The following is a 23,855-nucleotide window of genomic DNA, read 5'->3' on the forward strand; positions in this document are numbered from 1 at the left end:
TCCTTGAGCACAGTGGCTGAGTGTGCAGCACACTCACCTCTGAGTCAGAAGGTTGTGAGTTCAAGTCCCACTTCAGGGACTTGAGCACAAAAATCTAGGCTGACACTCCCAGTGCAGTGCTGAGGGAGTGCCGCACTGTCGGAGGGGCAGTGCTGAGGGAGTGCCGCACTGTCGGAGGGGCAGTACTGAGGGAGCGCCGCACTGTCGGAGGGGCAGTACTGAGGGAGCGTGGCACTGTCGGAGGGGCAGTACTGAGGGAGCGCCGCACTGTCGGAGGGGCAGTACTGAGGGAGCGCCGCACTGTCGGAGGGGCAGTGCTGAGGGAGCGCCGCACTGTCGGAGGGGCAGTACTGAGGGAGCGCCGCACTGTCGGAGGGGCAGTACTGAGGGAGCGCCGCACTGTCGGAGGGGCAGTACTGAGGGAGCGCCGCACTGTCGGAGGGGCAGTACTGAGGGAGCGCCGCACTGTTGGAGGGGCAGTACTGAGGAATTCTGCACTGTCGCAGGAGCAGTACTGAGGGAGCACTGCACTGTCGGAGGGACAGTATTGAAGGAGTGCTACACTGTTGGAGGTGCCGTCTTTCGGATGAGACTTTAAACCAAGGGCCCGTCTGCTCTCGTGTGGATGTAAAAGATCCCATGGCACTATTTCGAAGAGGAGCATGGGAGTTTCCCCACATTACAACAGCGACTACACTCCAAAAGTACTTGGTTGGCTGTAAAGTGCTTGCAGACGTCCGGTGGTCGTGAAGAGTACTATATCGATGCATGTCTTTCTTTCTTCTGCTGGTCTAATAATCTGGAGACTGAAAGTTCAAATCCCGACAGGGCAGTTTGAGAAATTGAACTCAGTTTAAAATAGTTGGAAATTAAAAAAAACTGGCAAATATGAAGCTGTTGGATGGTCGTTAAAAAAAATCCAACTGGTTTGACTAATGTCCTTACCCGGTCCATGTGACCCCAGTCCCACTCCAACATGGTTAACTCTTAGCTGCCTCTTATTGGCCTTAACAGGACACTCGGTAATATCAAACCACCACAAAGTGTAACAAGAACCACACGGTCTGCAGTGGTTCAAGAAGTCAGTGCACCATCACCTTCTGAGGATATGAAAGGCGTGATATAAATGCAAGTCTTTCTCCCGCCCAGAGCCGCAGAGTCTATTATTGGCCCAAGCTGGGATAGTCGGAGACTTTTGAACTCAAAAAATAATGGAGGCTGGATCGCTGCTTGGAGCTGGCAACCAAGCCCCACTGAGAGCGTCTCTGACAGGTTAGTTATAGCATGCCGTCTTCGTGGCTGCAACAAAATAAATAATGAATGGAAAGGCTTTGCTTCTGTGCGGAGCCTTCAGGAAGCAGCCAGTCAGTCTGCTCTGATTACTGGGCCACTGGCCTGAAATTTAGCTCCAAAAATAGACGGCCAGTGATGGGGACGGGCCCACAGACAGGCTGGGACATTGCCTGAAACCACCCTGGTCTCAGAGCCTCAGTGATACAGGCACATGGGCAATTAGCAGCTGAAGCGAGCCTCATTTCGCGGAAGGGGTGTCGGCAAAACTCACCAACCAGGACGACGTAATGACAACATTGCATTATGCCTGCTTGTATTTATTCTGTCCGTCCTCCCGGGAAGGTGCTGGGCTCTTGCTGTGCGATTGATCCAAGGTCACTGGTTGCCCCCTGTGGTCTCACTCAAAAAACGGCCATTCGTCATGGGTGGTGGCTCATAGAAACATAGAAAATAGGCTCCTAGACAGTCAGTAGACTATTTCACCTTGGCCGGTGTCACAGCCAAATATGATCCCAACCTCAGCCTAATATTTTGAAAATTTAAAAATCCGTTCACGGGATCTGGGCGTCGCCGGCATTTATTGCCCATCCCTGATCGCCCCTCGAGAAGGTGGTGGTGAGCCGCCTTCTTGAACCGCTGCAGTCCGTGTGGTGAAGGTGCTCCCACAGTGCTGTTAGGGAGGTTCCAGGATTTTGCCCTAACCCACCACCCATGACGAATGGCCGTTTTTGAGTGAGACCACAGGGGGACTTGCCTTTTATTTATTTAAGTTAATCAATTAGCAGGGGTACGGTAGTATAGTGGTTATGTTACGGGACCAGTAACCCAGAGGCCTCGACCAATGATCTGAGGAGAGAATGTTCAAATCCCACCACAGCAACTGGGAAATTTAAATTCAGTTAATTAAATAAATCTGGAATTAAAAAGCTCGCGACCATGAAACTACTGGATTATCGCAAAAACTAATCTGGTTCGCTAATGTCCTTTCGGGAAGGAAATCTGCCGCCCTTACCCGGTGTGGCCTGTATGTGACTCCAGACCCACAGCAATGTGGTTGACTCTTAAGTGCCCCTCTGAAATGGCCCAGCGAGACACTCAGTTGTACCAAAAACCACTACGACAAAGTCAGCACTATGGGAGCACCTTCACCACATGGACTGCAGCGGTTCAAGGCAGCTCACCATCACCTTCTCCAGGGGCAATTAGGGACGGGCAATAAATGCCGGCCTTGCCAGCGATGCGCAGAACGAATTTTTTTAAAAACAGGGGCCAGGTGCATCCCCTCGACCTTAATTGGAAGCTGTTTGTGGATAAGACGAGCTGCCTGAATGGTGAGTGCGGTTCCCTTTACACTGGAATCTCACAGGATGTATAAAACAGAGCAGGCAGGATACGTAACCAGCCCATGGGGACTTGGCCCATCAAACAAACCTGCAAGTTCCACTCGCTGGGCCCGTTACAGGATAACACGGGAAGGAAGCGGGATAATGAGTAAACAGAAAGAAAATTCCATGGAAATAGCCCGTTAAATTGCAGGGAAAATAAACAGGAAAATTTGGTAATGTCACTGAACAGACTGGGGCTCTGTCCATTCGAACAGAGAAGACCAGAGGGGGTGATCTGACGGATGTCCTTATAATTATGAAAGGGTTCGATAGACGTAGAGAAGTTTTCACTTGTGAGAGAGACCAGAACTAGGGGCCATCAATATAAGATAGTCACTAATAAATCCAATGGGGAATTCAGGAGAAACTTCTTTACCCAGAGAGGGGTGAGAATGTGGAACTCGCTGCCACAGGGAGGGGTTGAGGCGAATAGTATCGATGTATTTAAGGGGAAGCTGGATAAACACATGAGGGAGAAAGGAATAGAAGGATATGGTGATGGGGGGAGATGGAGAGGGGTGGGAGGGGGCTGGTGTGGAGCATAAACCCCGGCACGGAGCGGTGGGGCATAAACCCCGGCACGGAGCCGTGGGGTATAAACCCCGGCACGGAGCGGTGGGGCATAAACCCCGGCACGGAGCGGTGGGGCATAAACCCCGGCACAGAGCGGTGGGGCATAAACCCCGGCACGGAGCGGTGGGGCATAAACCCCGGCACGGAGCGGTGGGGCATAAACCCCGGCACAGAGCGGTGGGACATAAACCCCGGCACGGACCCATGGGGCATAAACCCCGGCACGGAGCGGTGGGGCATAAACCCCGGCACGGACCCATGGGGCATAAACCCCGGCACGGAGCGGTGGGACATAAACCCCGGCACGGACCGTGGGGCATAAACCCCGGCACGGACCGTGGGGCATAAACCCCGGCACGGACCCATGGGGCAAAAACCCCGGCACGGACCGTGGGGCATAAACCCCGGCACGGAGCGGTGGGGCATAAACCCCGGCACGGACCCGTGGGGCATAAACCCCGGCACGGAGCGGTGGGACATAAACCCCGGCACGGAGCGATGGGGCATAAACCCCGGCACAGAGCGGTGGGGCATAAACCCCGGCACGGACCGTGGGGCATAAACCCCGGCAAAGAGCGGTGGGGCATAAACCCCGGCACGGAGCGGTGGGCCCAGTGGTAAAACAGCCACTGTTAAAACACTAAGTTGTGTTTTCAACATGAATATTGTTCTATGTTGCATATTGCTTCATTTCCTTCAGATTCTTACCCTCAACCCTGTCATGTATCCTACACGGCGACTGTTGGTACTGTCACAAGGTGTGCCACCAGAGGGCACAGCAGTGGGAGACTCGTAGGTTACCTGTACAGGTGTGCCTGGCCTAGTATAAAAGGCAGGCCACCAGGTGTGATCCTCACTCTGGAGTTAACTAATAAAGGACGAAGGTCACTACAGTTCAAGTCCAACACATTGCCTCGTGGAGTCATCACTAGTGCATCTAAGGACACAACAACCCCCACCTCCACTAATGTTGTCCCCTCCTGTCCTGAAATCCCTGTTGGATATGTTTGTACAGGCTCTGCAAATCCCTCTGCCCTGCCGCTCGGTTACCATCCAAGTGTGCTTTGTGCATTGGTATGCCGAGATGGTTTCTTTTGATCAGCTGTGTGTTGGGGAGGTGTGACGGCTGAGCCTGAATGCTCAGGTGGGGATGGGAGGGGACGCAGGGGAGGGAAGGACTGCACGGCCCACAGCTTGGGGTAACTGGAGAGGGGAGGGGGGGGAAAGTCAGCCATGGTTCCTGCTCCTGACTGAGATCCAGTGACTGCTGCTTTGTGGGATGAGGTCAGCCTCCGGCTTGGCTGTGACGGCCCCCATGGCCCAGGATCGCACAAGAACAAGGGACAATGACCGTCGGAGCTGACCCGATCCAGGGGTCAACGCGTAGAGGAGGGGAGGGAGGGAGACGTGAAAGGGAAGCTTCTCGTTACTGCTCTTCAAAAAGACTAAAGTGAGTTGGGGAAGTTGGAGCAGTGAATGCTAAATCTCCCGGGCAACAGACGCTTACGGAGTGGCACCAGCAGAAGCCTGGGAATCGGTTAGTTTGTCCTGGCTAAGCTGGAGAAATGGTTGGTGACATTGGGAGCCTTCAGGGGGAAAGGGGGTGGGAGAGAGAGAGAAATAACTTGCATTTATCCATCATCATCATCATCATAGGCAGTCCCTCGGAATCGAGGAAGACTTGCTTCCACTCTAAAAGTGAGTTCTCAGGTGACTGAACAGTCCAATACAGGAATTACAGTCTCTGTCACAGGTGGGACAGACAGTGGTTGGAGGAAAGGGGTGGGTGGGGAGTCTGGTTTGCCGCACGCTCCTTCCGCAGCCTGCGCTTGGTTCCTGCATGCTCTCGGCGACGAGACTCGAGGTGCTCAGCGCCCTCCCGGATGCACTTCCTCCACTTAGGGCGGTCTTTGGCCAGGGACTCCCAGGTGTCGGTGGGGATGTTGTGCATCTCAGGACGTCCCAAAGCGCTTTACAGCCAAGGAAGTACTTTTTGGAGTGTAGTCACTGTTGCAATGTAGGAAACGCGGCAGCTCAATTTGCGCACAGCAAGCTCCCACAAACAGCAATGTGATAATGACCAGATAATCTGTTTCTGTTATGTTGATTTAGGGATAAATATTGGCCAGGACACCGGGGATAACTCCCCTTCTCCTCTTCGAAATAGTGCCATGGGCTCTTTTACATCCACCTGAGAGAGCAGGCGGGACCTCAGTTTAACATCTCATCCGAAGATCCTAGGTACCCTTGCTAATCTGTATCAAGCCATTAAAAAAAACTTGCATTTACATAGCGCCTTTCATGAACTCAGGATGTCCCAAAGCGCTTTACAGCCAATGAATTACATTTTGAAGTACAGTCACTGTTGTAATGTAGGAAACGCAGCAGCCAATTTGCGCACAGCAAGCTCCCACAAACAGCTATGAGATCTGAAGATTCTTTTTTTATGAATGGGCAAGGGTTTTTCATACGGGTGTCAGGGGGTTGCCTTGAACACAACACGTTTGTTCCACATCTCCGTTCCCCGTTAATGGGGCATTTCGTTCCTTTGGTAATCCCACTGCACTTTGGGAGTAGGTTACACAGATCTCAGTTTACGCAGCAAAGCTATTAAAAAGCTGTCTCTCCAGTGGTGCTGTTCTGGAGGGAGATACGCTAATAATATCTTTGCTCACAGGCCTGATTAGGAAGGGCTGCTTCTTTACCATCACGCCTCGCTCACATTATCTTGTCGATTGGACGGGAAACTACCTTCGTGTACACAGATTGCAACCCGAAGTAAACACCATTGTTGGAACATTCCTGTCCGCAATGTCCTCATCACAGCCGGAGGCCAGGGGTCACAAATAAAAACAAAACAAACTAAAGACACAAACAAGTTCCGCCATCAGGAACCCTCTACAGTCCAATCAGTCCATAAAAAAAGGAACAACGACTATTGTGTATGTAGGCACTCTGTTAATGACTCCACGAGGCACGGGTATGGCACTTGAACTGTACAGACTGTAGTCCTTTATTGCAGCTCCGAGAGTGAGAACATCAAGTGTACAGGTGGCCCTTAGGTCTCAAACAACAGCACCCTCTGGTGTACAGGTATGGCATATACAGGGTGAAGGTACATGCAGGTCTAGCGTTACAGTACATCAGTACATTATTGGCATGCATACATAACAATGACAACTTGCATTTATATATAGCACCTTCAACGCAGTCAAAACATCCCGAGGCGCTTCACAGGAGTGAGACCGAGGCACATAAGGACCCATTAGGACAGGTGACCAAAAGCTTGGTCAAAGAGGTAGGTTTTAAGGAGCACTTTAAAAGGAGGAGAGAGAGGTAGAGAGGCGGAGAGGTTTAGGGAGGGAGTTCCAGAGCTTGGGGCCCAGGCAACAGAAGGATGCGCGAGAGGACAGAATTGGAGGAGCACAGAGATCTCAGAGGATTGTAGGGTTGGAGGAGGTTACAGAGATAGGGAGGGGTGAGGCCATGGAGGAATTTGAAAACAAAGAGGAGAATTTTGAAATCGAGGCGTTGCCGGACCGGGAGCCAATGTAGGTCAGCGAGCACAGGGGGTGATGGGTGAGCGGGACTCGGTGCGAGTTAGGACACAGGGCAGCGAGCACAGGGGGTGATGGGTGAGCGGCACTCGGTGCGAGTTAGGACGCGGGTCAGAGAGCACAGGGGGTGATGGGTGAGCGGGACTCGGTGCGAGTTAGGACACGGGTCAGAGAGCACAGGGGGTGATGGGTGAGCGGGACTCGGTGCGAGTTAGGACACGGGTCAGAGAGCACAGGGGGGTGATGGGTGTGCGGGACTCGGTGCGAGTTAGGACGCGGGTCAGAGAGCACAGGGGGTGATGGGTGAGCGGGACTCGGTGCGAGTTAGGACACGGGGCAGTGAGCACAGGGGGTGAATGCTAATTGTCCCAAGGTCATGCTCTCAGGAAATGTGAACTGGCAACTCCACGAACTAAAGGCACCCCATCTATGGTTTTAGATCCTTATGGCTTGTTGCAGTTGCTTCTCCTGATTCCTGTGCTTCCCTCCGCACCCAAGGTAGTTGGCTCCTTGCGATGGCAAGATTCCGGAAGCATGTCGGCCAGCGATACCTCAAGGCAGGTGAACCTCAGCAGCTATTCGACCACATGCAGCATCGCAGCCAAGCCAGAGAGAGCTGGCTCTTGCACGACATGCGCCTTTAACAGCGCGAGTTGCACCCTGAGGTGGGGCGATAATTGCTCCTAAAGTGCCAGGAGCTGTGCGAGATCAGGTTTCGTGACCCCCAGTGGGGGCCTCACCTCAGGTCGGTTAAAATCAGCTCCAGCCTGGGATCTATCCCATTCAGAATAACTCTGCCCTGCCCTGGTTCACCGCTTTCTGCCGCAATCATTGCAACTAACGATTCATTTCCCTCAACCATATTTAAATAAACTGTTTACATAAATTCCCTGAATGAACAATCACTACAACAAGATCCAATAGTTACCGTATTAGTATGATAGACACACGCGATGTCTCCGCAAGATACTGCAAATCCCCTGGGAGGACAGACGCACCAACGTTAGCGTCCTCGCTCAGGCCAAAATCCTCAGCATCCAAGCACTGACCACACCCGATCAGCTCCATTGGGCAGGCCACATTGTTCGCATGCTTGACACGGGACTCCCAAAGCAAGCACGCTACTCAGAACTCCTTCACGGCAAACGAGCCAAAGGTGGGCAGAGGAAACGTTTCAAGGACACCCTCAAAGCCTCCTTGATAAAGTGCAACAACCCCACCGACACCTGGGAGTCCCTGGCCAAAGATCGCCCTAAGTGGAGAAAGCATCTGGGAGAGTGCTGAGCACCTCGAGTCTCGTCGCCGAGAGCGTGCAGAAATCAAGCGCAGGCAGCGGAAGGAGCGTGCGGCAAACCAGACTCCCCACCCAACCCTTCCCTCAACCACTGTCTGCCCCACCTGTGACAGAGACTGTAATTCCCGTATTGGACTGTTCAGTCACCTGAGAACTCACTTTTAGAGTGGAAGCAAGTCTTCCTCGATTCCAAGGGACTGACTATGATAATGATGCTTAAATTAAAGCGGTTACTTTAAATGATTGAAACCACAATATTCCTGGGTAAAGTCCCAGAGATTGGCCGTGTTAAGAAACAATGAATGCTCACAAGTGTTTGCTAAAAAGCCACTGTAATCGGCTTGAAATTTGGAACGCATGAATACAATGTTTTGGTTAAATCAAGGACTCCGACTGGCTTCTCTAAATACAAAGTAAATTTATAAACGCTGTGTCAAATTATATACATGACTAGTCCATCGCTTCCTATCACCTCTCCTAATCTCTCCCTTCCTGGCTCAGTCTGTTTTCCGTATATATAATTTTGGAAATCTCTTGGGACAATTTATTTATGTTCAAGGCACTTATGGGGATGTGAGTTCTTGTTGAGGGTAAAGCAATGATTTTTTAAACAGACCCACCCAGGGACTCCTTGCAGATATTGACTCACTCCTGGGCAATGGTCCCTTTAATTGCATTTTGGATGCGTGGCCCCTTTAAGGGGATGCGCAGCCCAGTCAGAATATGGCGCATTCCTTGTGTAACAGACGGCTGCGCGGGAACTACAGGGCGCTGCTCGACGGGAAGATTTCCCCTGGGGGTGTTGCTGCAGATTCCGCCTCGTATACATTAACATAAACCCGGTAACCGGCGTTCTCGTTAAGCTGCACGGCTGCACAGCGGTCTGGAGGCCCCACGGGGGCCACTCACCCGCGTATCAGTGGTAATAACCACGTATCCGCAAAGATTGGCCTGCGCAGCCAGTTAAACAGCCTGCACACAGAGGGAAAATTACAGGGAACATAAACCCTGTAACCCCGTGCATGTATCAACATAAACCCTGTAACCCCGTGCATATATTAACATAAACTCTGTAACCCCGTGCATATATTAACATAAACCCTGTAACCCCGTGCATGTATCAACATAAACCCTGTAACCCCGTGCATGTATCAACATAAACCCTGTAACCCCGTGCATATATTAACATAAACTCTGTAACCCCGTGCATATATTAACATAAACCCTGTAACCCCGTGCATATATTAACATAAACCCTGTAACCCCGTGTATATATTAACATAAACCCTGTAACCCCGTGCATGTATCAACATAAACCCTGTAACCCCGTGCATATATTAACATAAACCCTGTAACCCCGTGCATGTATCAACATAAACCCTGTAACCCCGTGCATATATTAACATAAACTCTGTAACCCCGTGCATATATTAACATAAACCCTGTAACCCCGTGCCTATATTAACATAAACCCTGTAACCCCGTGCATGTATCAACATAAACCCTGTAACCCAGTGCATATATTAACATAAACCCTGTAACCCTGTGCATATATTAACATAAACCCTGTAACCCCGTGCATGTATCAACATAAACCCTGTAACCCTGTGCATATATTAACATAAACCCTGTAACCCCGTGCATATATGAACATAAGCACTGTAACCCCTTGTATTAATTAATAAACACTGTAACCCCGCCTTGCAAATACCGACACAAACTTGGTGACATGTTACAAATACAAACTCAGGGACTCCCTGCCCCAAGTTCTGAAAGACAGTGCAAACTATACAAAGGAAAACCAGGCTATTACTGCAAGTAATATTTTTTTTACCAATATACAGAAGCAATGATTTTAGAGATGAGGGACTTCAGTTACGAAGAGAGACTGGAGAAACTAGGGTTGTTCTCTTTAGAGCAGAGAAGGTTAAGAGGAGATTTAATAAAGATGATCAAATTTATAAGGGTTTTTTTGGTGAGAGTAAATGAAAAGAAAATGTTTCCACTGGCACTGGGTCGGTAACTGGAGGACACAAGATAATCGGCAAAAGAGCCCCAGGGGGAGATGGGGAGATTGTTTTACGCAGCGAGTTACAATCGGGAACGCACTGCCTGAAAGGGCGGTGGGAGCAGATTCAACAGTGACTTTCAAACGGGGAATTGGAGAAATAAATGAAACGGTAAAAAATGTGCCGGGCTGTGGGGAAAGAGCGGGGGGAGTGTGACTAATCGGAAAGTTCTCTCACAGAGCCAGCACAGGCTCGATGGGCCGAATGGCCTCCTTCTGTGCTGTAAGATTCTACAGAATTTGTTAATAAGTTAACAAATATGTCAAACCGCACTCCAGGACTTGAGCATTGAACTGAACCTGACACTCCGGGGCGATACTGAGGAAATGCTGATGGTTGGAACAGCTGAGGGTTCCAACGTCACCAAGAACTGATTAACCGATCAATCATTGCATCGTGGAATCTTGCTGTGCACAAAGATAACTGCCTGCACAACAACAGCCTGTACAATCCATCGTAAGTGTTGTGCTGAGAGATGGTTCTGAGGTGCAGCGTAAGATCTCATTTTAAACAAACAGATGGCCGACACGAGACTCCCAAAGCAAGCGCTCTACTTGGAGCTCCGACACGGCAAGCGAGCCCCAGGTGGGCAGAGGAAACGTTACAAGGACACCCTCAAAGCCTCCCTGATAAAGTGCAACATCCCCACCGACACCTGGGAGTCCCCGGCCCAAGACCGCCCGAAGTGTATCCGGGAAGGCGCCGAACACCTCGAGCCTCTTCGTCGGGAGCACACGGAAGCCAAGCGTTGACAGCGGAAGGAGCGCACGACAACCCCAAACACCCCACCCAGCCGTCCCTCCAACCACCGTCTGCCCCACCTGTGACAGAGACTGCAGGTCCCCCATAGGACTCTTCAGTCACCTGAGAACTCATTTTTAGTGTGGAAGCAAGTCACCCTCGATTCCGAGGGACTGCCCAAGAAGAAACACGCAGAGTGAGGGGCTGAATCATCAGTGAACGGCCCACCTACAGCATTTTAAATCTTTGACTGTTACAAATTTCACAGCTTCCCGTGTTTGTCAGAGCCTGGAGAAGCTTGCTGTTAGTAATTTAGCTTGGCAGTTTAAAGTGGCAAATTTCTGGCATTCCCTGATCCTTGCTAAATGAAGGACCTCTTTCAGACTTCAGAGGAAACTGCTGCAAAGCATGTGTCCAATGTCCCTTGTGACATTCATTGTATAAAAAGGGGCTTGTTTGCCTGGAAATAGCTCTGACTAATAGCTTTGGTGTAGACTGCTCGAATCACTCAATCACACACATACCCTCCTGCAGTTGCACGCTGGCTAACCAATTGCACTGAAACTCCAGAGAAAAGGGTATCTTTCTAGCCCCGTGTCCTAACTCGCACCGAGTCAAGATCACCCATCACCCTCTGTGCTCACTGTCCCGTGTCCTAACTCGCACCGAGTCAAGATCACCCATCACCCCCTGTGCTCACTGCCCCGTGTCCTAACTCGCATCAAGACGTGCTCACCCATCACCTCCTGTGCTCACTGCCCCGTGTCCTAACTCGCATCAAGACATGCTCACCCATCACCCGTGCTCGCTGACCGACATTGGCTCCCAGTCTGGCAACGCCTCGATTTCAAAATTCTCATCCTGGTGATCAAATCCTTCCATAGCCCTCGCCCCTCCCTCTCTCTGTAACCTTCTCCAACCCCACAACCCCCCGAGATCTCTGCGTTTCTCCAATTTTGGCATCTTGCACATCCCCCGATTTTAACCGCTCCACCATTGGCGGCCGTGCCTTCAGCTGCCTGGGGCCCTAAGCTCTGGAACTCCCTCCCTAAACCTCTCCACCTCTCTCCCCTCCTTTAAGACACTCCTTGACCAAGCTTTCGCTAACCTGTCCTAATGTTTCCTTATGTGGCTCGCTGCCAGATTTTGTTTGACAATTGCTCCTGTGTAACACTTTGGGATATTTTACTACGTTAAAGATGCCAAATAAATGGAAGTTGTTGTTATAAAGTACATGACAGGCTGCATGGGTCAGGATACAATAAGTGGTGTGGCACTGAGCTGCGTGGACTGGTCAGATCACAGCTCCAATCACCAGGAGGGCAGAGTTTACTGAGCTCGCAGGGGCCTGATAAGGAACGCCACAATCACACAGAATGTCCTGGGACTCTACAGGGCTATGTCGGGAACCCTTCTTCGTGCAAACTGACCATCACAACCTGGAGTGGTCTTCCTGCCAAAGTGGCAAAAAAACTCCAATCCATTCAAGAGGCACTTGACGGGGGTGGGGTAGGATAATCATTGCCTCAGTGGGCAGCACTCCCGGCTCAGAGTCAGAAGGTTGTGAGTTCAAGTCCCACTCCAGTCCCACTTGATCACATCTTATTGAATGACGGAGCAGGCTCGAGGGGCCAAATGGCCTACTTCTGCTCATGTTCTTCAGTTCATTTAATCTCAGCTGACATCTCAATTCATTACTGTCAGAGGTGCCAGCTTTCGAATGAGGGGTTAAATGTGGCAGCTAATTTATGCACAGCAAGGTCCCACAAACAGCAGTGTGATAATGACCAGATAATTTGTTTTTAGTGATGTTGGTTGAGGGATAAATATTGGCACAGGACCCCGGGGCTTAACTTCCCTGCTATTCTTCGAAACAGCATCATGGGATCTTTTACATCCACTGAAAAGAGCAGATGGGGCCTCGGTTTAACGTCTCATCTAAAAAACAGCACCTCTGACAGTGCGGCACTCACTCAGTACTGCCCCTCCGACAGTGCGGCACTCACTCAGTACTGCCCCTCCGACAGTGCGGCATTCCCTCAGTACTGCCCCTCCGACAATGCGGCACTCCCTCAATACTGCCCCTCCAACAGCGCAGCACTCCCTCAGTACTGCCCCTCCAACAGTGCGGCGCTGCCTCAGTACTGCCCCTCCGACAGTGCGGCGCTCCCTCAGTACTGCCCCTCCGACAGTGCAGCACTCCCTCAGTACTGCCCCTCCGTCAGTGCAGCACTCCCTCAGTACTGCCCCTCCAACAGTGCAGCACTCCCTCGGTACTGCCCCTCCAACAGTGCAGCACTCCCTCGGTACTGCCCCTCCGACAGTGCAGCACTCCCTCAGTACTGCCCCTCCGACAGTGCAGCACTCCCTCAGTACTGCCCCTTCGACAATGCGGCACTCCCTCAGTACCGCCCCTCCGACAGTGCAGTGCTCCCTCAGTACCACCCTCCGAGAGTGCAGCACTCCCTCAGTACTGCCCCTCCGACAGTGCAGCACTCCCTCAGTACTGCCCCTCCGACAGTGCAGCACTCCCTCAGTACTGCCCCTCCGACAGTGCAGCACTCCCTCAGTACTGCCCCTCCGACAGTGCAGCACTCCCTCAGTACTGCCCCTCCGACAGTGCGGCACTCCCTCAGTACTGCCCCTCCGACAGTGCAGTGGAACAGTATTGCACTGGGAATGTCAGCTCAAGTCTCTGGCATGGGTCTGAGACCCCAAACTTCTGCCTCTCGGGCGAGAGTGCTACCCACTGAGCCAGGACTGATGGACTGACACCAAAGCACAAAGCACGGGCTCCAGAAACAGGGAAGTATGGAGGGTGATGGACCCTTGCTCTGTATGCCAGACATGGTGCGAAGATTATTGGGATCGCTCCACTACAGCGGAGTACCACTCGCGTTAACAGCACCCGTGAAGCTGAACCACCGTGAGCCGTACCTCTGCCAGCTGCCGGCAATCTCTGGCTCCCAAACTGTGGAACTTCCTGTTGGATAGGAGCGAGCTCAGAATTGGCCAGCCTCACAGAGCTCCGCCAACACACCCTGAGGGAGGTGTTTCATCTCTTTGCGTCTCCGATACATGAAGCAGTTTGTGCACTGCAGAAAATGATATAGCGTTACACTGAATTTACAGACACAGAAACCGTCCATTCGGCCCACGGCTCCGTGCCGGGGTTTATGCCCCAGCTCCGTGCCGGGGTTTATGCTCCACACCAGCCCCCTCCCACCCCTCTCCATCTCCCTCTCATCAACATATCCTCCTTCTTTCTCCCTCATGTGTTTATCCAGCTTCCCCTTAAATGCATCGATACTATTCGCCTCGACCCCTCCCTGTGACAACGAGTTCCACATTCTCTCCGCTCTCTGGGTAAAGAGGTTTCTCCTGAATTCCCCATTGGATTTATTAGTGACTGTCTTATGTTTTGAGAGACCAAAATTAGAGGCCATCAATATAAGAACATAAGAATTAGGAGCAGGAGTCGGCCATTCGGCCCCTCGAGCCTGCTCCGCCATTCAATGAGATCATGGCTGATCTTCGATCTCAACTCCACTTTCCTGCCCGATCCCCATATCCCTCGATTCCCCTAGAGTCCAAAAAATCTATCGACCTCAGCCATGAATTTACTCAAAGACTGAGCCTCCACAGCTCTCTGGGGTAAAGAATTCCAAAGATTCACCACCCTCTGAGTGAAGAAATTTCACCTCATCTCAGTCTTAAATGGCTGACCCCTCATCCTGAGACTGTGACCCCTGGTTCTAGACCCTCTAGCCAGGGGGAAACATCCTCCCATCATCTACCCTGTCAATCCCCCTCAGAATCTTGTACGTTTCAATGAGCTCAACTCCCACTCATCTAAAACATCTTCTCTACCACTACCCTATCAAACACCTTCTTAATTTTTAAGACCTCAATTAGTTCTCTCTTCAGCCTTCTCTTTTCTAGAGATAAACCCTAGCCTGTTCAATCTTCAAATTAGCACCAGCTTGCTCGATTTCCAAGGGTGATTAATCTCAGAAACATGATCTTGATTATTTTTAAAGCTGGTAACACAATATAAACTGAGGAGTGAAATAGCTCCTGTCAGTAACGCTGATAGCTCGCAGATTGAATGTTAAAGTGACAGGAATTTCACCCACTTGAAGTGTGAAGACATCTGATTATTATTTGTTATTTTCACACAAATACAATGTATTAAAAGTCCTGTGTATTGGTACGCATCACCGAATCATACAGCACAGGAGGCCATTCGGCCCATCGAGCCTGTGCCGGCTCTGTGACAGAGCGATCCAGTTAGTCCCACTGCCCCTGCTCTTTCCCCACAGCCCTGCATTTTTATTTTTCAAGTGTTTATCCAATTGCCTGTTGAAAGTGACTGTTAAAAGCTGGTCGCACAGCCTTTCCTGATCACAACAACACACTGCGGAAAGAAATATCTTCTCATCTCATCCACGGATTTTTTGCCAATCACTTTAAATCTGTGTCATCTGGTTACCGAACCTCCTGTCACTGGAATTCATTTTCTCCCTATCTACTCTTACATAAGAACATAAGAAATAGGAGCAGGAGTCGGCCATTCGGCCCCTCGAGCCTGCTCCGCCATTCAATAAGGTCATGGCTGATCCGATCATGGACTCAGCTCCACTTCCCCGCCCGCTCCCCATAACCCTTCCCTCTCTTATCGCTCAAAAATCTGTCTATCTCCACCTTAAATTATATTCAATGACCCAGCCTCTACAGCTCTCTGGGGCAGAGAATTACAAAGATTCATGACCCTCAGAGAAGAAATTCCTCCTCATCTTCATTTTAAATGGGCGGCCCCTTATTCTGAAACTATGCCCCCTAGTTCTAGATTCCCCCATGAGGGGAAACATCCTCTCCCATCTACCTTGTCGAGCCCTCTCAGAATCTTATACATTTCAATAAGATCACCTTTCATTCTTCTAAACTCCAATGAGTACAGGCCCAACCTGCTCAACCTTTCTTCATAAGACAACCCGTTCATCTCAGGAATCAACCTCGTGAACCTTACATAAGAACATAAGAACATAAGAATTAGGAACAGGAGTAGGCCATCTAGCCCCTCGAGCCTGCTCCGCCATTCAACAAGATCATGGCTGATCTGGCCGTGGACTCAGCTCCACTTACCCGCCCTCTCCCCGTAACCCTTAATTCCCTTATTGGTTAAAAATCTATCTATCTGTGACTTGAATACATTCAATGAGCTAGCCTCAACTGCTTCCTTGGGCAGAGAATTCCACAGATTCACAACCCTCTGGGAGAAGAAATTCCTTCTCAACTCGGTTTTAAATTGGCTCCCCCGTATTTTAAGGCTGTGCCCCCTAGTTCTAGTCTCCCCGACCAGTGGAAACAACCTCTCCGCCTCTATCTTGTCTATCCCTTTCATGATTTTAAATGTTTCTATAAGATCACCCCTCATCCTTCTGAACTCCAACGAGTAAAGACCCAGTCTACTCAATCTATCATCATAAGGTAACTCCCTCATCTCCGGAATCAGCCTAGTGAATCGTCTCTGTACCCCCTCCAAAGCTAGTATATCCTTCCTTAAGTAAGGTGACCAAAACTGCACGCAGTACTCCAGGTGCGGCCTACCAGTACCCTATACAGTTGCAGCAGGACCTCCCTGCTTTTGTACTCCATCCCTCTCGCAATGAAGGCCAACATTCCATTCGCCTTCCTGATTACCTGCTGCACCTGCAAACTAACTTTTTGGGATCATGCACAAGGACCCCCAGGTCCCTCTGCACCGCAGCATGTTGTAATTTCTCCCCATTCAAATAATATTCCCTTTTACTGTTTTTTTTCCCCAAGCTGGATGACCTCACATTTTCCGACATTGTATTCCATCTGCCAAACCTTAGCCCATTCGCTTAACCTATCTAAATCTCTTTGCAGCCCCTCTGTGTCCTCTACACAACCCGCTTTCCCACTAATCTTTGTGTCATCTGCAAATGTGTCACTACACTCTGTCCCCTCTCCCAGGTCATCTATGTCTATTGTAAACAGTTGTGGTCCCAGCACCGATCCCTGTGGCACACCACTAACCACCGATTTCCAACGCGAAAAGGATCCATTTATCCCGACTCTCTGCTTTCTGTTCGCCAGCCAATTCTCTATCCATGCTAATACATTTCCTCTGACTCCGCGTACCTTTATCTTCTGCAGTAACCTTTTGTGTGGCACCTTATCGAATGCCTTTTGGAAATCTAAATACACCACATCCATCGGTACATCTCTATCCACCATGCTCGTTATATCCTCAAAGAATTCCAGTAAATTAGTTAAACATGATTTCCCCTTCATGAATCCATGTTGCGTCTGCTTGATTGCACTATTCCTATCTAGATGTCCCGCTATTTCTTCCTTAATGATAGCTTCAAGCATTTTCCCCAATACAGATGTTAAACTAACCGGCCTATAGTTACCTGCCTTTTGTCTGCCCCCTTTTTTAAACCGAGGCGTTACATTAGCTGCTCTCCAATCCAATGGTACCTCCCCAGAGTCCAGAGAATTTTGGTAGATTATAACGAATGCATCTGCTATAACTTCCGCCATCTCTTTTAATACCCTGGGATGCATTTCATCAGGACCGGGGGACTTGTCTACCTTGAGATCCATTAGCCTGTCCAGCACTACCCCCCTAGTGATAGTGATTGTCTCAAGGTCCTCCCTTCCCACATTCCCATGACCAGCAATTTTTGGCATGGTTTTTGTGTCTTTCGCTGTGAAGACCGAAGCAAAATAATTGTTTAAGGTCTCAGCTGCCTTCTCTGAACTGCCTCTGATGCAAGTACAGGTACAACGCCTGAAATCCGGAATTCTCAGGACTAAGTCCGTGCCGGGTTTTGGGTTTTGCCGGATTTCAGACCTTGCCGCCCTCCGCTTCTCCACTCGCTGATTCCCGCCGCTGCATTTTTTTACCGGTTTCTTTGCCATCTTGGCCGCCTCAAAAATGTTCGGACAATTCCGGTTGTCGGAATTTCGGATTCGGGACATTATACTGTATATCCCTCCTTAAATAAAGGAGACCAAAACTGCACGCAGTACTCCAAGTGTGGTCTCACCAATGCCCTGTACAGTTGTAGCAGGATTTCCCCATCTTTATACTCCACCCCCCTTGCAATAAAGGCCAACCTTTCATTTGCCTTCCTGATTACACTTGATAATGTGTCCAAAGCACAAAATAAATCATTCATGTATATTTTGATGGGCTTTGCCAGGAACACCGTCGCTGTTCAGATATTCACTGTCCTTCAAAACATCTTCGCAAAACAATGCCACGGACGTTCCACAGATGAACTGTGAACTTTCTCTCGTGTCCTTTTTCACCAGCTGTGCTGTGAGCCATACTTATTATACTGGTACCAAGAGACTGAAAGAAGAAAGAACATGCATTTCTATAGCGCCTTTCACGACCTAAGAGCATCCAAAAGTATTTTACAGCCAATGAAGTACTTTTGTTAAAGTGTAGTCACTGTTGTAATGTGGAGGAGCGCAGCAGTCAATTTGCGCATAGCAAGCTCCCACAAACAGCAATAAGGTAATGACCAGATACGTGGGATTGGTTAAGGGACATGACAGGAGCTATAGAAACGCAAGTGGCAACAAGAGTGGGTCAGAGGCTGGGTATTCTGCGGCGAGTGTCTCACCTCCTGACTCCCCAAAGCCTTTCCACCGTCTACAAGGCACAAGTCAGGAATGTGATGGAATACTCCCCACTTGCCTGGATGAGTGCAGCTCCAATAACACTCGAGAAGCTCGACACCATCCAGGACAAAGCAGCCACTTGATCGGCTCCCCACCCACCACCTTCAACACTCACTCCCTCCACCACCGGCGCACCGTGGCTGCAGTGTGTACCATCTACAAGATGCACTGCAGCAACTCGCCAAGGCTTCTTCAGCAGCACCTCCCAAACCCACGACCTCTACCACCTAGAAGGACAAGGGCAGCGGGCGCATGGGAACACCACCACCTCCACGTTCCCCTCCCAGTCACACACCATCCCGACTTGGAAATATATCGGCCGTTCCTTCATCGTCCTGGAACTCCCTCTCTAACAGCACTGTGGGAGCACCTTCACCATACGGACTGCAGCGGTTCAAGAAGGCGGCTCACCACCACCTTCTCAAGGGCAATTGGGGATGGGCAATAAATGCCAGCCTTGCCAGTGACACCCACAGCCCGGGAATGGATTTAAAAAAGCCTTTTTTTTTTTAATTTGAAGGGGGAGAAAGTGAACAGCGGGGCAGTGATTTTTAGGGAGAGAATTCCAGGATGCATAGAAGGGCAGTCGGTAAAATGGATGCTGTACAGCGAGAGGCAGCCCTCAAACACACACACACACACACACAGGCACCTTTCAGGCATTAATTGCCCCCGAGCACAATCCTCGCTGTACAGAGACGGCCCGAAATGTTGCTGCTACTTGCTGAAGTTTGGAATGCTCACTTTTACTGCCAAGGACTAAGGGCTATTCATTCGGGCCTCACTGTTCAATATTCATTCAATTTCTCAGGATCAACAGAATTCACGGCATGTCGACTGTGCATGTCGAACTGATCCCAACTCCGTAAAAGTGCTCCATTCTTTTACAGCACATTGCGCAAATATTTATGCAAAACAGTCCAACGCACTCGTACAACACAAACATCATAATAGCAAGATTGTCAAGCAACTCTTCATTAAACATGCAGCTGGAACTGTAACAACCTTCCCCGCCAACCTTCAGCAGCTGTGTAAATCCTGCGTGTAATGTGAGGTGACCTTCGTCCCGAGAGTTGATTTATTTGGGATGGGTGGGGAAGGAGGGGAGCACTTGGAATTTCTGAGTCCCATGCCGTGTCATTGCAGCTGTAAAGACTGCAGAGGGTGGCAGGTTGCCGAGGACTGGGAGGCCTCATCATGTCGGGATGGTGACGTTGTGGGTGTGATCCCTACATGTGTGGGACATTGACGTCATCTGAGTGCATCACCCACTGCAACTCGGTTCCAGTCTAGTTAAACACATATGAGCAGTGTTTCTGGTTTCGGCGAGGACAGAGTGCACGATTGTAGTCACCATACTAGTACACTGTGAGTCAGTGGGCAGCACACTCGCCTCGGAGTCAGAAGGTTGTGGGTTCAAATCCCACTCCAGAGACTTGAGCACAAAAATCCAGGCTGACACTCCCAGTGCAGTACTCAGGGAGAGCCACACTGTCGGAGGGGCAGTACTGAGGGAGTGCTGCACTGTTGGAGGGGCAGTACTGAGGGAGCATTGCACTGTCGGAGGGGCAGTACTGAGGGAGTGCTGCACTGTCGGAGGGGCAGTACTGAGGGAGTGCTGCACTGTCGGAGGGGCAGTACTGAGGGAGTGCTGCATTGTCGGAGGGGCAGTACTGAGGGAGCATTGCACTGTCAGAGGTGCCATCTTTTGGATGAGACGTTAAACTGAGGCCCCGTCTGTTCTCTCAGGTGGGTATAACTGATCCCACAGCAGTATTTTGATGAAGAGCAGGGAGTTCTCCCCGGTATCTTGGCCAATACTTCAATTAACATAACAAAAAAACAGGTTATTTGGTCATTATCACATTGCTGTTTGAGGGAGCTTGCTGTGCGCAAATTGGCTGCTGCATTTGCTACATTACAACAGTGACTACACTCCAAAAGTACTTAATTGGCTGTAAAGCGCTTTAGGATGTCCTGAGGTCATGAAAGGCGCTATAGAAATGCAAGTTGAGCACCTCGAGTCTCATCGCCGAGAGCATGCAGAAATCAAGTGCAGGCAGCGGAAGGAGTGTGCGGCAAACCAGACTCCCCACCCACCCTTTCCCTCAACGACTGTCTGTCCCACCTGTGACAGGGTCTGTGGCTCTTGTATTGGACTGCTCAGTCACCAAAGAACTCACTTCAAGAGTGGAAGCAAGTCTTCCTCGATTCCGAGGGACTGCCTATGATGATGATGATGATAAATGCAAGTGCTGGCTTTCATTGTTCTTTTACTCACAAATAACTCAACAAGGTGCTTCCGTTTGACTTTTCCATGACACTGCGATATTTTCAAAAGGTATTTCATAAAGTTGGCACCCCCTGTAAATTGCTACAGCCTCATGAACCAATCAGAATCAACTTTCAAATTGCATCAAGCACAGGGCAACAACAACAACTGACATTTACATGGTGCCTTTTAATGTAGTAAAATGTGCCAGTGTAGGTCGGAGAGCACAGGGGGTGATGGGTGAGCGGGACTGGGTGCGAGTTAGGACACGGGGCAGCGAGCACAGGGGGAGATGGGTGAGCGGGACTTGGTGTGAGTTAGGACACGGGGCAGCGAGCACAGGGGGTGATGGGTGAGCGGGACTTGGTGCGAGTTAGGACACGGGGCAGCGAGCACAGGGGGTGATGCGTGAGTGGGACTTGGTGCGAGTTAGGACACGGGTCAGCGAGCACAGGGGGTGATGGGTGAGCGGGACTCGGTGCGAGTTAGGACACGGGCAGCGAGCACAGGGGGTGATGCGTGAGTGGGACTTGGTGCGAGTTAGGACACGGGTCAGCGAGCACAGGGGGTGATGGGTGAGCGGGACTCGGTGTGGGTTAGGACACGGGCAGCGAGCACAGGGGGTGATGGGTGAGCGGGACTCGGTGCGAGTTAGGACACGGGCAGCGAGCACAGGGAGTGATGAGTGAGCGGGTCTTGATGCGAGTTAGGACACAGGGTCAGCAGAGTTGTGAATGAGATCAGGTTTACGGAGGGTGGAAGGTGGGATGCCAGCCAGGAGGGCATTGGAATAGTCCAGTCTGAAGGTAACAATATCACGGGATATTGCAGGGCTCCAAGCCGTTACACAATCGAGACACACAACCGAGCTAAACACCGCGACCAGCAGCATTCTATACCCAGACCCGTCCCAATCTGTCCCATCACACCATGACTCCCCTATCCTCATCCCACTCAGTCTGAAAGGGAGTCTCCCTCCTTTGCTTAGAAATATCATAGACTGACACAGAACAAACAAAAGAAATACTTGCGTTTATATAGCGCCTTTCACAACCACCGGACGATCAAAGGGCTTTACAGCCAATGAAGTACTTTTGAAATGTAGTCACTGTTGTAATGTTGCAATCGCAGCAGCCAATTTGCGCACAGCAAGCTCCCACAAAAAGCAATGTGATAATGACCAAATAATCTGTTTTTAGTGATGTTGATTGAGGGATAAATATTGGCCCCAGGATATCGGGGAGAACTCTCCTGCTCTTCTTCAAAATAGTGTCATGGGTCTTTTACATCAACCTGAGAGAGCAGACGGGGCCTCGGTTTAACGTCATATCCGAAAGACCCTCTGACAGTGTGGCACTCCCTCAGTACTGCCACTCCGACAGTGCGGCACTCCCTCAGCCTAATTTAAGTTCCTGGAGTTGGGGTTGAACCCACAACCTTCTAGCTCAGAGGCAAGGGTGCTGCCCACTGAGCCACGGCTGATATAGCACAGAAATGAACCATTCGGCCCATCATTGCTGTGCCAGCTCTTGGGCAGAGCTGTCCAATTAGTCATTGAATGATAGAAGTTTACAGCACGGAAGGAGGCCATTTCGGCCCATCGTGTCCATGCTGGCCAACAAGAGGCTATCCAGCCTAATCCCACTTTCCAGCTCTAGGTCCGTAACCCTGTAGGTTACGGCACTTCAAGTGCACATCCAGGTACCCTTTAAATGTGGTGAGTTTTTCTGCCTCTACCATTCTTTGAGTGAGTTCCAGACCCCCACAACCCTCTGCATGAAGAAATTTCCCCTCAAATCCCCTCTAAACCTTTGAAAAACTACTTTAAATTTATGCCCCCTAGTTGTTGACCCCTCTGCTAAGGGAAACAGGTCCCCTCCATCCACTATATCCAGGCCACCCATAATTTTATACACCTCAATGAGATCTCCACTCAGCCTCCTCCACTCCAAGGCAAACAAACCCAGCCCATTCAAACCCAGTCGCCTGTTCTTTCCCCACAACCCTGTAAATCACTTCCCTTCAAGTACTTATCCAATTTGCGATAACAGATGAGAATATTTCCTGCCCTGAAACACGTCTTTGAAATTATTTCTAATGATTTAGTTTTGAAAATCGAGTGTTTTCTGGTGCCTTCCCTCACTCACCGTGGTGATGACCTGTACGCTGGTGTTGGGCAGCAAGACGGTAGTGAGTCTCACGGGGAAATCCGCTCGAGCGCGTTGTCTATTGTCCATCTCGTGTGCCCATCACTCTCGCTGGGGGCCAATCAGGTGCCCAGCAACCCTTGCCACCTCGCCGCGTCCCTTGCCTCTCACTGGTGCCACGGCAACTAACCGGCAGCAACAGCCTCATGCCTCCCCGCGTGCCCCAGAGCAAACGCCCCAGGAAAGTCGACACACAAAGTAAACCGGAGGCTGCTTGCAAGTGCCTTAAGCCCTTTCCAACTGCAAGGGCGATGCAATCCACTTTAGAATATCAAGCAGGCGGACCAAACAGTCCCTGGCTCCTGCAGGCACCGCCTCTGGAACTAGCCCTAGAATTTCACCTCCCACTCTCTCGTCCTGTCAGCTCCGCAGACCGATGTTAGCATCTCTCACTACCCGCACTGTATCTCCCACTTTGGAACTCGGTTTCAGCCTCCACATCACAAAAGGACAGCTCCGAGTCCAACTGGAGCACAGAAATGAATCATTCTCGCTCCCCCTCCTTCCCTCTGCAGTATTGGAGAGAATTTTCAGAGAACAGGAGACAGGAACAGGACACTGTGGACAATGAGTTGGAAAGAAACTCGACTGGGCTGGGAATGCAATCTCTTAACTCCTTCCAGCCCATTCGAGGGAAGATTCTCCTCCTGTGCACCGTCCCAAAAATAGGGGTATTTAATTCCCCCACCCCAATAACTCGGGATATAAACTCAAAGTGCTGCTTCTCCTCCCAGCTGCT

At 50.5% G+C, this 23,855-nt stretch overlaps 1 protein-coding gene across 13 annotated transcripts in view; it reads right to left on the reverse strand.

Annotated features, from left to right (window-relative positions):
- phldb1b (pleckstrin homology-like domain, family B, member 1b) overlaps positions 1-23,397 on the reverse strand; it is a 475,105-nt gene extending 451,708 nt beyond the window's left edge. For 6 of the 13 annotated variants that reach the window (XM_070894525.1, XM_070894517.1, XM_070894521.1 and 3 more), the window contains exon 1: positions 23,057-23,397. In XM_070894525.1, the coding sequence (XP_070750626.1) occupies positions 23,057-23,146 (90 nt within the window). In that variant the 5' untranslated portion in view covers positions 23,147-23,397. The remainder of the gene's footprint in view (positions 1-23,056) is intronic. The other 7 variants (XM_070894532.1, XM_070894523.1, XM_070894520.1 and 4 more) reach the window with 3 other exon arrangements.
- Between the last annotated feature and the right edge of the window lie 458 nt (positions 23,398-23,855).

The sequence above is a fragment of the Pristiophorus japonicus genome, chromosome 11 (genome assembly GCF_044704955.1).
Source record: "Pristiophorus japonicus isolate sPriJap1 chromosome 11, sPriJap1.hap1, whole genome shotgun sequence".
Lineage (NCBI taxonomy): Eukaryota > Metazoa > Chordata > Chondrichthyes > Pristiophoridae > Pristiophorus > Pristiophorus japonicus.